The 14,975-nt window shown below is 50.4% G+C and overlaps 1 protein-coding gene across 1 annotated transcript in view; it reads right to left on the minus strand.

Annotated features, from left to right (window-relative positions):
- Positions 1 to 14,975, minus strand: part of LOC119957467 (GDNF family receptor alpha-2-like) — a 167,698-nt gene that overhangs the window by 48,665 nt on the left and 104,058 nt on the right. Inside the window, exon 4 of the mRNA XM_038785550.1 lies at positions 17 to 362. Within this exon, the coding sequence (XP_038641478.1) occupies positions 17 to 362 (346 nt within the window). The remainder of the gene's footprint in view (positions 1 to 16; positions 363 to 14,975) is intronic.

A 14,975-nucleotide genomic window follows, 5' to 3' on the forward strand; every position in this document is an offset into this window, starting at 1 on the left:
TCTGCACCACCCTTACCTGCACACATGGTCCGTCTTGCAGGTCTGATGGAGCGCCAGGCAGTTGGCCTTCTCCTTGTCTTCGTACGAGCAGATGGGTACGATGGTCTGGCGGCGCCTCTCCGCGCACGCTGGGTCGTTGCAGGAGCAGAAGAGGAGCCGGTAGCTGTACTCTGCTGGCACCCGGTCGAAGAACTGCCTCAGCGACTTGTGGCACTTGCGGCGGCTGCAGGAGTCGGAGGTGGCGACGCGCTTGACGCAGGTGGAGATGTACAGCGAGCGGTACCTCTTGCAGGTGTCGTTCAGGTTGCACGCTTTGGCTGCGTCCAGGCACCGGTTTCCGCGAGCTCCCGTGGGCTCCATCCCTGTAACAAGGACAACAAAGGCGGGAGGAAAAAGTGTTACTGTCATTCTATCGAGGGTTTGTGCAGAAAATCAATACAAATCCGGGAGGGGGGGGGGAGGGGGGGGGGGTGACACACTGACCCCCCCAATCAGAGGCATGATAAGGCGGCCAAACATAGGCGGTCTATCGCATTCATCGTTGTGTCCAGGATGCATGAACAGGGTATAATATCTAGGATTTGGATGTCAGGAGGTCTGAGCAACGTGAGCATAATGCAATCCACATTTGCCCAGGACATAGACATAGAACAGTACAGCACAGAACAGGCCCTTCGGCCCTCAATGTTGTGCCGAGCCATGATCACCCTACTCAAACCCACGTATCCCCCCTATACCCGTAACCCAACAACCCCCCCCCCTCCTTAACCTTACTTTTATTAGGACACTACGGGCAATTTAGCATGGCCAATCCACCTAACCCGCACATCTTTGGACTGTGGGAGGAAACCGGAGCACCCGGAGGAAACCCACGCACACAGGGGGAGGACGTGCAGACTCCACACAGACAGTGACCCAGCCGGGAATCGAACCTGGGACCCTGGAGCTGTGAAGCATTTATGCTAACCACCATGCTACCTTCAACCTTGAGCCAGGGGCTTGCCTGCAAACAGCTCCCTCCAACCCAAACAACTTGATGCTCTTCACCACTGCATGCTGTCACGTGAGTGTCCCTTTAAGAAAGGTTTGGTCTTGCCACATGACCTGCAGCACGGTTTCGATGATGTCATTTGTGGGTGGAGCTGGGCTGTGGCTGTCAGGTGAGAGGGGGTTTAAGTTTTTGGGTTTTAGTTTTGGTTTGCTGCTTTGGACTGCAGAAGAGAAGCAGTGTTTCCCTGTTTTCACTTCAAAGCTGTTCCCATGAACTGAAAGCACATTGGGTGGGGCAAACAGCCTTGGTAACTTCAAAGATAGAGTTGCTTTCCGGAAGGAGTTTTGAAGCTGCTGGTTGGAGGCTGGATCAGAATCTTAGGGAAAGGACCAGTCCCATTCAAGTGAGATTACAGTGTGCTGGGCCACGCCCTTGAAAGGGGTTTCGGTTTGTTGGATTTTGTTATTGAATTGGAACAGTTACTAAGAGGATTCATTAAGGGTTATATACATTGATTACTGTAGCTGGTGTGCTTTTGTTTGTAATTGATAACAAATTCTTGCTGTGTTTTATATATGTTAACCACATTCTTATAATAAACTTTATTTTGATAAAAGCGCCTAGGAAGTCTGATGAATGGCACCTGAAGTGAAGGCTCTATTGCTGATCCGAGCCAAATTCAACATAATAGTTATAGGTCATTCATTATTCACTTTGAAGTTTCTAAGCCCTGGCCCAGAACAATGAATGGCAATTGTCTAAACCCTTAGACAGAATTTACACAGAGACAGGCAATTCAGCCCAACTATTCATCCCAGACCTCTTTTTAGATCACCCCTCACGTGATCACCTTTCGACAGACGGGAAAGCAGCCTGTCCGTCCCCGCCTTTCTGTCGTGCCATTGTAACTCTCTCAGGCTCCCCTCTAATCCCTCTGTTAATAGGGAAGCCAGAAAACTGTGCACAGTACTTCACCTGAAACAGCGGCGATATCCCCCCGGGTCAGGGTGGGGAGTGACTTGGAGGGGAACCTCCAGGTGGTGGGGTTCCCAGGTATCTGCTGCTCTTGTCCTTCTAGCTGGTAGTGGCCGTGGGTTTGGAAGGTGCTGTCTAAGGAACCTTGGTGAGTTGCTGCAGAGCATCTTGTAGATGGTACACACGGCTGCCACTGTGCGTCGGTGGTGGAGGGAGTGAATGTTTGTGGCGGGGGACAGGGGCGGGGGACGGGGGCAGTGTGGGGAGGAAGTGACTGGTGGGAGCACTTGGTCAAGTCACAAAATATTTCCTGCACTGGAAAACCCTGTCAGATTTCTCCTCACTGTCGACTGAACAATCCCGTCAACTGCAGTGTTGCCATTGACTGCGGAGAAATCAAATCCTCAATTAAGATCAAATCTTCAGAGACGACTGCGAGAGAGCTGGATTAACAGCGATGTGCCCTCAGCCTCCTCTGCAATCTTAGTTTGTACAACAACACAAATACAAAGGCTGGTAATTCGAAATCAGAGCAGGTAATCCCAGAAATGCACAGCATCCCGAGGGATAGAGGCTCGGGCATCGTGTGGGTTATCACCCGTCCAGCAGACAGCCAATGGCTTCCCTTCTGCGGTGTGAATTAATCGATGATTCTTGCCGGCTTTGGGAATTAATTCTTGAAGCTCCGGAAACTTTAGGAGGGGAAAGGTTTGATTCCAAGGCAGGCTGCACCTGACCCTGGAGAAAGGTAGAGTGGGAGAGGTTAGCAAGCACTGTGACAGAGAAGGTAGGGGGTGGGAGGTGTAGTGTGGCGACAATAGAGACAGATTTAGCATTCTGGTAGATAACTCCTGTTGGAAGTGCCCACGTCAAGTTCAGCAGCAACGCCACTCGTATTCGAATGTCCACTGTTGTGACTCTAAGCGTCATTTTGTAATTTAGCTGAGGGAGGTTCCAGGGATGGGGCTGAGGAAGGAACAAAATGCTTCACAATCAGCTGATGTGTGCTGTCACCATGGGGCACGCTGCCACCATGCTGTGTGCTGCCACCATGCTGTGTGCTGCCACCATGGGGCACACTGACACAATGGGGCACGCTGCCACCATGCTGTGTGCTGCCACCATGCTGTGTTCTGTCACCATGCTGTGCACTTTCACCATGGGGCACGCTGCCACCATGGAGCACGCTGCAACCATGCTGTATGCTGCCACCATGGGGTATACTGACACAATAGGGCACGCTGCCACCATGGGGCACGCTGCCACCATGCTGTGTGCTGCCACCATGGGGCACGCTGTCACCATGCGGTGTGCTGTCACCATGGGGCACACTGACACAATGGGGCATGCTGTCACCATGCTGTGTGCTGCCACCATGCTGTGTGCTGTCACCATGGGGCACGCTGCCACCATGCTGTGTGCTGCCACCATGCTGTGTGCTGTCACCATGGGGCACGCTGCCACCATGCTGTGTGCTGTCACCATGGGGTACACTGACACAATGGGGCATGTTGCCACCATGCTGTGTGCTGCCACCATGGGGCACGCTGCCACCATGCGGTGTGCTGTCACCATGGGGCACACTGACACAATGGGGCATGCTGTCACCATGCTGTGTGCTGCCACCATGCTGTGTGCTGTCACCATGGGGCACGCTGCCACCATGCTGTGTGCTGCCACCATGCTGTGTGCTGTCACCATGGGGCACGCTGCCACCATGCTGTGTGCTGTCACCATGGGGTACACTGACACAATGGGGCATGTTGCCACCATGCTGTGTGCTGCCACCATGCTGTGTGCTGCCATCATGGGGCACGCTGCCACCATGCTGAGTGCTGTCACCATGGGGCACGCTGCCACCATGCTGTGTGCTGCCACCATGCTGTGTGCTTGATGCCCTTTCCCTACTTGGATAATGAGATTTATTTTTCTCTCGGAGTGACTTGGTGATAAGTCAGTATTTAATTTTCCTTGAAACTATTTAGAGACAACTTTTTCCATCCTTGATCTCCTGATAAGTACACTGCTGTCTTTGCAGAGACTGTTCTCTGTCTTGGTCCATTGGGCTTTGTTGGTAATCTAACCTCGGGGTCATGCTTTCATCATTATTGACATTGTTGTCTAATCAACACCACCATTAACCCTTTACTTTAGAATTACTGAGGCAGCCAGTTTGTGCACAGCAAGTGAGATCAATCGATCCGGTTGTGCTGTTGGCTTGGGACAGGGTGGGTGAGTGTTGGCCACAGGAACTAGAGCTTTCTCTCTGTGAACATCACCACCACATCCTTGCACACTGGAGGGTTGGAACGTCTCCTCCTAAAGGTAGCACTCCCCCAGTCGTTCAAGGCAGCCTGGAGTGCACGGCATGTTCATCTCCGCGATGTTGAACTGATAAGCCTCTAGCTCTGAGACAGTCCCTGCCCCAACTGAGCCAGTCTGGCTTTGAGAATAGAGGGAGATGAGAACAGGATTCTTCTCTCCCTCAGAGTAATTCAGAACTTCCCTCAGTGAGTTTGTCAAGGCAACCTTGAGCATGGACGTGCCTTGCTCACAGTGTTGCATCCGGCAAGCTATCGCTTTCCCCGTTCACTCAAGCGGCAGAAAGTTAGCCTGTGGCTGATTTGCTTCTTGCCAGCCGTTTAGTTCTACAATGGCCCAGACCTTCCAGATTCCCGGGGACTGAGCATACCCCCCCCCCCCCCCCCCCCCCCCGCCTCCCGCCCCCAAGATACGCTGTGGCGCACCCTCGCAAATCCCAACACACTCTGCGGGAATTGCCTGCAAAGCTGAACTTCCGGTGCCGAATTCTCCTGCTCCCTTGGACCCTCCAAAATGGTTTCCAACTCTGAGTTCGAGTCGGAGACTTGAGTCAGTTACAGCGTACGTATCTGAACCGTTCTCCAGGAAATATTAATCTAACCCCGGGTAACTACGAAACTGACCTTACGATCACCCGCACTGATACCCCGATGAATGCCCCCTCCACCCGCGGACCCCCCCTCCCCAGAACTGTCTTCCTCCCAACCTGACCACCTACCCATCATCCAACCCGTGCCTGACGCCCCCTCGAGCCGACTTGACCAGACCCCAACACCCGACAACCTCTCCCCCCAACACCCTCCGTCACCTCCACCTCACCCTCAATCCGACCCTGACCCGACCTTACTGCTCGCCCACTTACCCGGCCCACCACGGCTCCTCGTCCTCTTGCAGATCACCAACCCTGGCCCCCGACACACCTCCCACCTTCACACATTCACCAACACACTGAGAATCTTCAACGAGTCCCCAAGAGGCGGCTCTCTTTACAGTTCAAGTGTTGTCTTGGCCCTTCCCTGCAGAATTATGTGGTCGGCAGTCGAGCTTGTTCCCAGGGTACAGAACGTGCAGCATCCAAAGTAAAGACCACCCAACTGAAAAACAACCCAGATGCGACTGTCACTCACTGAACCCCCCTTTCCTCCTCACCCCGCCCCCGATGCTGCTGAGGACTGGAGACATCACAACCTCTCCTCAGATGGAGGTGCAATGTTCCACGAGAGTATTCTGAAGAAGAGCAGGAGAGTTCTGCCCTGTGTCCCGGGCCAATCCACCATCGCAACAACAGGTTGCCCGACCGATATCATACTGCCGTGCGTGGGGGTTTGGTGTGAGCAACGGGCGTGGTCTCCGGTTCCTCTGCCGCGTGTTCCTCGGTGCCGGAAGTCTACACTCCCGCTGCTTATCAATGGGATTTCCCGTTGAAGTCACCCCACACCGCCCGGAAACGCGCAGGAGGGGGAGACGCTGCCGGCGGCAAAAATGAATCGCGTCGGCCGGAGAATTCTGACCGACAGCACCGGCTACGCTTCACAAAGTGCTTGATTGACCATGAAGCTCTGAGGCGTCAGGTAATCACGATCAGCACCCTCAACGCCCAAGTCTTTCTTCCTTCATTTCAGGAGGGATCTGCATCCAAGAGGGCAATCATTGCCAGCAGGGCAATAGGTTGAGAGTGGCAGTAGTACAGCCCATCCCTGAGTTCACATCAATGTCACGCAGCTGCATTTACTTCATTCAAAGGTTTATTCGGCAGAACAAGCTCAACCTGACCCACATTCAGCTTATCCAGGATCCTGACCTACAACAGTCACACACTTCAGTCCCACAGGTCGACCGTGATGTGCAGGTTTAACCTTTCCGACCCAGTAGCGGTTTGACAGGAACAGGGCGCCTTCATCTGTCAAATCCCTGGTCCTGGCCTCGCAGCTCGTGTTCTTTGCCTGGTTGGTTTTTACACGGTGGGGTTACCAGTTGTGTTCCACTGTTCCCTTTTAGGGACCAGCCACGTCTCTCGGTGAGAAATGTCACAAGTTCCACCCCTGAAACCTGGGAGCACAAAAGTCCATTCCGACACTCGGTGCAGGTCTCACTACGCGGGGGCTTGCTCTGTACAAATGGGTCACTGCTTTTCCCACGTAACGGCAGGGATCAAATTGCAAATCTGCTTTGTTGGATCTCACGTGTTGGGGAATGCCCTCAGGTCTGCGCTCGTTGGGAGGTTAGAAGGATGAGGGGGGATCTTATTGAAACTTACAGGATACTGCGAGGCCTGGATAGAGTGGACGTGGAGAGGATGTTTCCACTTGTAGGAAAGACTAGAAGCAGAGGATTCACCATCTCAGACTAAAGGGACGATCCTGTAAAACAGAGATGAGGAGGAATTTCTTCAGCCAGAGGGTGGTGAATCTGTGGAACTCTTTGCTGCAGAAGGCTGTGGAGGCCAAATCACTGAGTGTCTTTAAGACAGAGATAGATAGGTTCTTGATTAATAAGGGGATCAGGGGTTATGGGGAGAAGGCAGGAGAATGGGGATGAGAAAAATATCAGTCTTGATTCAAAGGAGGAGCAGACTCGATGGGCTGAGTTGCCTAATTCTGCTCCTATGTCTTCTGGTCTTATGGTTGTGAGGGCTGTTCCAGTAATGCAACTCCCTCTCCTTCTCTCTCTCTTTCCGCTTCCCCCGTGTGCACTATTTTCAGACAGATGTTCTGCAGTTTATTTTAAATTGGCTCCTGTTTGCACACAACTACTGCACTAGCTGTATATATACACACACACCTACACACAACACACATACACACACACCTACACACAACATACACCTACACACAACACACACACCTACACACACACCTACACACAACATACACCTACACACAACACACACACCTACACACACACACCTACACACAACACACACACCTACACACAACACACACACACACCTACACACAACACACACCTACACACAACACACACACCTACACACAACACACACACACACCTACACACAACATACACCTACACACAACACACACACGTACACACAACACACACACACACAACATACACCTACACACAACACACACACCTACACACACACACCTACACACACCTACACACAACACACACCTACACACAACACACACCTACACACAACACACCCACTTGCACACAACACATGCACACACATCTACACACAACACACGACACACACACACCTACACAAAACACACCCACCCACACACACCTACACACAACACACACCTACACACAACACAAACACACACCTACACACAACACAAACACACACCTACACACAACACACACACAACCTACACACACACCTACACACAAACACACACACCTACACACAACACACAACCACACACACCTACACACAACACAGACACACACACCTACACACAACACAAACACACAACACAAACACACGCCTACACACAACACACACAACCTACACACACACCTACACACAAACACACACACCTACACACACACACCTACACACAACACACACACAACACAGACACACACACACCTACACACAACACACAACCTACACACAACACAAGCACACACCTACACACAACACACACACCCCTACACACAAACACACACACCTACACACAACACACACACCTACACACAACACACACACACACCTACACACAACCTACACAACACACACAGCCACACACCTACACACAACACAGACACACACACCTACACACAACACACACACAACCTACACACAACACAAACACACAACACAAACACACGCCTACACACAACACACACAACCTACACACACACCTACACACAAACACACACCTACACACAACACACACACACCTACACACAACACACACACAACACAGACACACACACACCTACACACAACACACACACAACACAGACACACACACCTACACACAACACACACCTACACACAACACAAACACACACCTACACACAACACAAACACACACCTACACACAACACACACACAACCTACACACACACCTACACACAAACACACACACCTACACACAACACACAACCACACACACCTACACACAACACAGACACACACACCTACACACAACACAAACACACAACACAAACACACGCCTACACACAACACACACAACCTACACACACACCTACACACAAACACACACACCTACACACAACACACACACACCTACACACAACACACACACAACACAGACACACACACACCTACACACAACACACAACCTACACACAACACAAGCACACACCTACACACAACACACACACCCCTACACACAAACACACACACCTACACACAACACACACACACACCTACACACACAACCTACACAACACACACAGCCACACACACCTACACACAACACAGACACACACACCTACACACAACACACACACACAACCTACACACAACACAAACACACAACACAAACACACGCCTACACACAACACACACAACCTACACACACACCTACACACAAACACACACCTACACACAACACACACGCACCTACACACAACACACACACAACACAGACACACACACACCTACACACAACACACACACAACACAGACACACACACCTACACACAACACACACCTACACACAACACAAACACACACCTACATACAACACAAACACACACCTACACACAACACACACACAACCTACACACACGCCTACACACAACACACACAACCTACACACACACCTACACACAAACACACACCTACACACAACACACACACACCTACACACAACACACACACAACACAGACACGCACACACCTACACACAACACACACACAACACAGACACACACACCTACACACAACACACACCTACACACAACACAAACACAACCTACACACACACCTACACACAAACACACACACCTACACACAACACACACAACCACACACACCTACACACAACACACACACACAACCTACACACAACACAAACACACAACACAAACACACGCCTACACACAACACACACAACCTACACACACACCTACACACAAACACACACACCTACACACAACACACACACACCTACACACAACACACACACAACACAGACACACACACACCTACACACAACACACAACCTACACACAACACAAACACACACCTACACACAACACACACACCCCTACACACAAACACACACACCTACACACAACACACACACCTACACACAACACACACACACACCTACAGACACAACCTACACAACACACACATACACACACACCTACACACAACACACAACACACACCTACACACAACACACACACACAACCTGCACAGAACACACACACACAACATACACACAACACACACATACAAACACACACACCTACACACAACACACATACACACACAAACATGCACACAAACACCTACACACAACACACCATGTACACCCCAGCCCATGTGCACTCACTGGCGAACAATCACATATATTTTGCTACAATTGTACAGGGCATTGGTGAGGCCACACCTGGAGTATTGTGGGCAGTTTTGGTGCCCTTATCTGAGGAAGGATGTTCTTGCTATGGAGGGAGAGCAGCGAAGGTTTACCAGGCTGATTCCTGGGATGGCGGGACTGTCATATGAGGAGAGATTAAGTTGGTTAGGATTATATTCATCGGAGTTTCGAAGAGTGAGAGAGGATCTCATAGAAACTTACTAAATTCTAACGGTATTGTGGTGAATGTATTCACCATAATGCATGACACTGTAACCACTGTGTCCACCTAATGTAACCTATGACCTGGAAGTGGTGATACGAACTGCTTCCAGGTACTATCCTGTAACCCCGGTGGGTTCTTCCTCTGGCTCCGCCCTCACCGGGGTCATATATAACCCGGCCACCTGCGGGTGACACTCATCTGCACAACCAACTCTGGCGAGGCAAGTTCATGACTAATAAAGCCTTATGATCACTCGCTCTTTCTGCCTCTCGGTGAATTGAAGGTATATCAAGTATTAGACAGGGTAGATTCAGAAAGAATGTTCCTGATGGTGGGCAAGTCCAGAACTAGGGGTCATAGTTTGAGGATAAGGGGTAAACCATTTAGGACGGAGGTGAGGAGAACTTTCTTCACCCAGAGAGCGGTGAATCTGTGGAATTCGCTACCACAGAAAGTAGTTGAGGTCAAAACATTGTGTAATTTCCAAGAAGGAATTAGATACAGCTCTTGGGCTAAAGGGATCGGGGGATATGGGGGAAGGTGGGATCAGGGTATCGAACTTCACGATCAGCCATGATCATAATGAATGGCGTGGCAGGCTGGAAGGGCTGAATGGCCTCCTCCTGCTTCTGTTTTCGATCTATGTTTCGATGTAATTAGGGGATGTGATTAACAATCAGGAGTCAAGATTCTTTGAAGAGGTAACCAGTACAGTTGACAAGGGGGAGCCAGTCGATGTGGTATATTTGGACTTTCAGAAGGCGTTTGACAAAGTCCCGCATAAGAGATTATTGTGCAAGATTAAAGCGCATGGGATTGGGGGGAATGTATTGTGGAGGATAGAAAACTGGTTGGCAGAGAGGAAACAAAGAGAAGGAATTAATGGGTCCCTTTCAAATTGGCAGGCAGTAACCAGTGGGGTACCACAGGGATCGGTGCTGGGACCCCAGCTATTCACAATATATATTAATGATTTGGATGAGGGAACAATATGTAACATCTCAAAGTTTGCAGATGATACCAAATTAGGTGGGAGGGTGAATTGTGACGAGGATTTGGGGATCCTACAGCAAGATCTGGACAGGTTGGGCGAGTGGGCAAACCAATGGCAGATGCAGTATAATTTGGATAAGTGTGAGGTTATTCATTTTGGAAGCAAAAACAGGAAGGCAGATTACTACCTGAATGGTTGTAAATTGGGAGGGGAGTGTGCAGCGGGACCTGGGTGTCCTTGTGCACCAGTCGCTGAAGGTAAGCATGCAGGTGCAGCAGGCAGTAAAGAAGGCTAATGGTATGTTGGCCTTCATTGCGAGAGGTTTCTAGTATAGAAGCAGGGATGTGTTGCTGCAATTATACAGGGCCTTAGTGAGGCCACACTTGGAGTATTGTGGGCAGTTTTGGTCTCCTTCTCTGAGGAAGGATGTTCTTGCTCTCGAGGGAGTGCAGCGAGGTTTACCAGGCTGATTCCAGGGATGGCGGGACTGTCATATGAGGAGAAATTGACTAGGTTGGGATTATTTTCGCTGGAGTTCAGAAGAATGAGGGGGGAATCTCAGAGACTTATAACATTCTAACACGACTAGACAGGGTAGATGCAGGGAAGATGTTACCAATGATGGGTGTGTCCCGAACCAGGGGTCACAGCCTGAGGATTCAGGGTAAATCATTTCGGACAGAGATGAGGAGACATTTCTTCACCCAAAGAGTGGTGAGCCTGTGGAATTCATTACCACAGGTTGTAGTTGATGCTAAAACATTAAATATATTCAAGAGGTGGCTGGATATAGCACTTGGGGAGAATGGGATCAAAGGCTATGGGGAGAAAGCAGGATTAGGCTATTGAGTTGGATGGTCAGCCATGATGGTGATGAATGGCGGAGCAGGCTCGAAGGGCCAAAAGGCCTCCTCCTGCTCCTATCTTCTATGGATCTATGTATCTATGTAAGAGGTGGGGGGAGGGGGGGGGGGGAGGGGGCAGAGGAAGGTGGAATTGAGATCAGATTAGCTATGATCTTATCGAATAGTGGAGCAGGCTCGAAGGGCCAAATGGTTGACCCCTGCTCCTAGGTCCTATGTTCCTCTAAAGCTTCTCTGAATTGCTTCCAACGCTACCAAATCCCTCCTCAAATAAAGAGGTCAAAACTGTGCACAGTATTCCAGGCGTGGTCTCTCCATTACCCTGTCCAGCTGGAAGCAAGATGTTCTTGTTTTCATCATCTCGCCCCTTTGCATTGAAGGCCAATCCAGAGGTCCAGCGTTCCAATCCTACCTGGGCAGCTCAATAAATCTGGCAGTTTGGTGATTAAAACGTTGAAATGCTCATTAAAGAAGGCCCAGCCTCACTTTCCTGTCGCAGCTAATACCTGATCTCATCTAACTCCAGTTCCACTGGCATGGTCCACATTGCGAGCAATCGTGAAATAGAGACGGGGCAGTAATTGCCGCTTTGAACGATGTCTTGGAAACAATGGATACAGTATCGCCGTCTGCCCGCGTGTTCATTAGAACACCGCTCTCCCCAGTGGCCACCTCCGCCGCTGTGGTGGAGAAATCCATAATCCGAAACACGTTTTCGCATCCTCTGCCTCCTGCCAAAAAAGCCACTGGAACAACAAGCTCCCGAGCCAACAGCAGTTTGGGCTGGAATGTTCGCCCTGGGTGGGGAGTCGGAGAGGGCGGGGTGGAATCTCCTGCAGTCTCTCTCTTCCAGGACAAACAAATGCTTTCAAGAACACCAACTCCTCAATGCTTCACCCCAGTGATTGATCATTCATCATGGGCACCCGGGGGGGAAACTCGGCTGCAGAAGATTCTTGAACCGCAATGTTAGACCTGGTGAAAAGCCAGGAGGATGGAGGGGATCTGGAATTCACTGACTCAAAGTGTGGTCCAGGTGGAAACAATCGTCGCATCTACAAAAAGACTTTTGGATACACGCTATACTGGAGGGCTACTGACCCGGAGGTGTTCATGCCGAGGAAATCTGAAGCACAAAGGGACTTGGGAGTCCTGGTTGACGATTCTCTTAATGTGCAGGTTCAGTCGGCAGTTAGGAAGGCAAAAGCAACGTTAGCATTGATGTCGAGAGGGCTAGAATACAAGACCAGGGATGTACTTCTGAGGCTGTATAAGGCTCTGGTCAGACCCCATTTGGAATATTGTGAGCAGTTTTGGGCCCCGTATCTAAGGAAAGATGTGTTGGCCTTGGAAAGGGTCCAGAGGAGGTTCACAAGAATGATCTCTGAAATGAAGAACCTGTCGTATGAGGAACGGTTGAGGACTCTGGGTCTGTACTCGTTGGAGTTTAGAAGGATGAGGGGGGATCTTATTGAAACTTACAGGATACTGCGAGGCCTGGATAGAGTGGACGTGGAGAGGATGTTTCCACTTGTAGGAAAAACTAGAAGCAGAGGACACCATCTCAGACTAAAGGGACGATCCTTTAAAACAGAGATGAGGAGGAATTTCTTCAGCCAGCGGGTGGTGAATCTGTGGAACTCTTTGCCGCAGAAGGCTGTGGAGGCCAAATCACTGAGTGTCTTTAAGACAGAGATGAATAGGTTCTTGATTAATAAGAGGATCAGGGGTTATGGGGAGAAGGCAGGAGAATGGGGACGAGAAAAATATCAGCCACGATTGAATGGCGGAGCAGACTTGATGGGCCGAGTGGCCTAATTCTGCTCCGATGTTGTCTGGTTTTACCTGGGGTAGGCTGGATGGACAGAATGGACACAGCGGGCCAAATGGTCTTTGACATCACGTTCTATGTGATTCAAAAACCCCTCATAATCTGGGAGATGGACAGCGCTCCCCGGTGACCGAGCGAGAATGACAGAAACTGGCATTTGTGAAGCTATTTCAGAATTGACAGCACCAATGATTTGGAGACGCCGCAGATCGTGGTGTGGTAGCAACCAGGGTCTGTCCGCACTGGGGTCACCACAGACAGCCACAGCAAAACCTCAACCCTTGAAACAACAAGCAGAGTCTCCTGACAAAACGACGATTGCTTCTCAGGAAAGATGGGGAGGATAGTTGCCGCGACGACCCCAAGGTGGGGTGTTCCCATGGTAACGGACTGAGGCTCCCATCCAGCCGGCGACTGGTTATCGAACCTTCCGGATACCGGCCCAAACCGGGACTGGTAGTCCCTGTGCGTCCTGGGCTGGGTCACTCGTGTCGTCCACCGTGGCTGAGGTTAAAGTTTATCTGTGTGTCTCCTGGGTTACGACAGCTACGTAGCACAAACGGCCTGCGTAAAAATCAATGCAGCCACGAACGCAGCATTGATTCCATGAATCAATGGAAGGAACTAATTAATCCTCTCTATCCTGTACCGAGCATTTTGTATCACTCTCTGCCGCCAATACTAAACCTCTCCTCAGGGACATTGAGCGTCACTGGTATGGAGCCACTATCCAAGCTGCGAATATTAAATGTTGGGGGCCTTTGGAATTCGTGGGATGAAGTGCTGAGGGGGTCAATGTTCTTTAAGACGGGGAGTCCAGCGACCCACGCCCATATGTTCTGGGCATGCCCAGCACTGGAAGAATTCTGGAAGGTGGTGGCGGGGACGGTGTCGAGGGTGGTTGGATCCAGGGTCAAACCAGGGTGGGGACTCGCGATTTTTGGAGTTGCGATAGAGCCGGGAGTGCAGGAGGCGAAAGAGGCCGGTGTCCTGGCCTTTGCGTCCCTAGTAGCCCGTTGAAGGATTCTGTTACAATGGAAGGATGCAAGGCCCCCAAGTGTGGAGACCTGGATCAGTGACATGGCGGGATTTATAAAATTGGAAAAGGTCAAATTTGCCCTGAGAGGATCAATACAAGGGTTCTATAAATGATGGCAGCCTTTTCTGGACTTCCTGGCTCAGAGATAGGTAACTGGGTCAATAGCAGTAGGTATATGATTGTTAATATTATTGTTATTT

The sequence above is a fragment of the Scyliorhinus canicula genome, chromosome 26 (assembly GCF_902713615.1).
Source record: "Scyliorhinus canicula chromosome 26, sScyCan1.1, whole genome shotgun sequence".
Taxonomy (NCBI): Eukaryota; Metazoa; Chordata; class Chondrichthyes; order Carcharhiniformes; family Scyliorhinidae; genus Scyliorhinus; species Scyliorhinus canicula.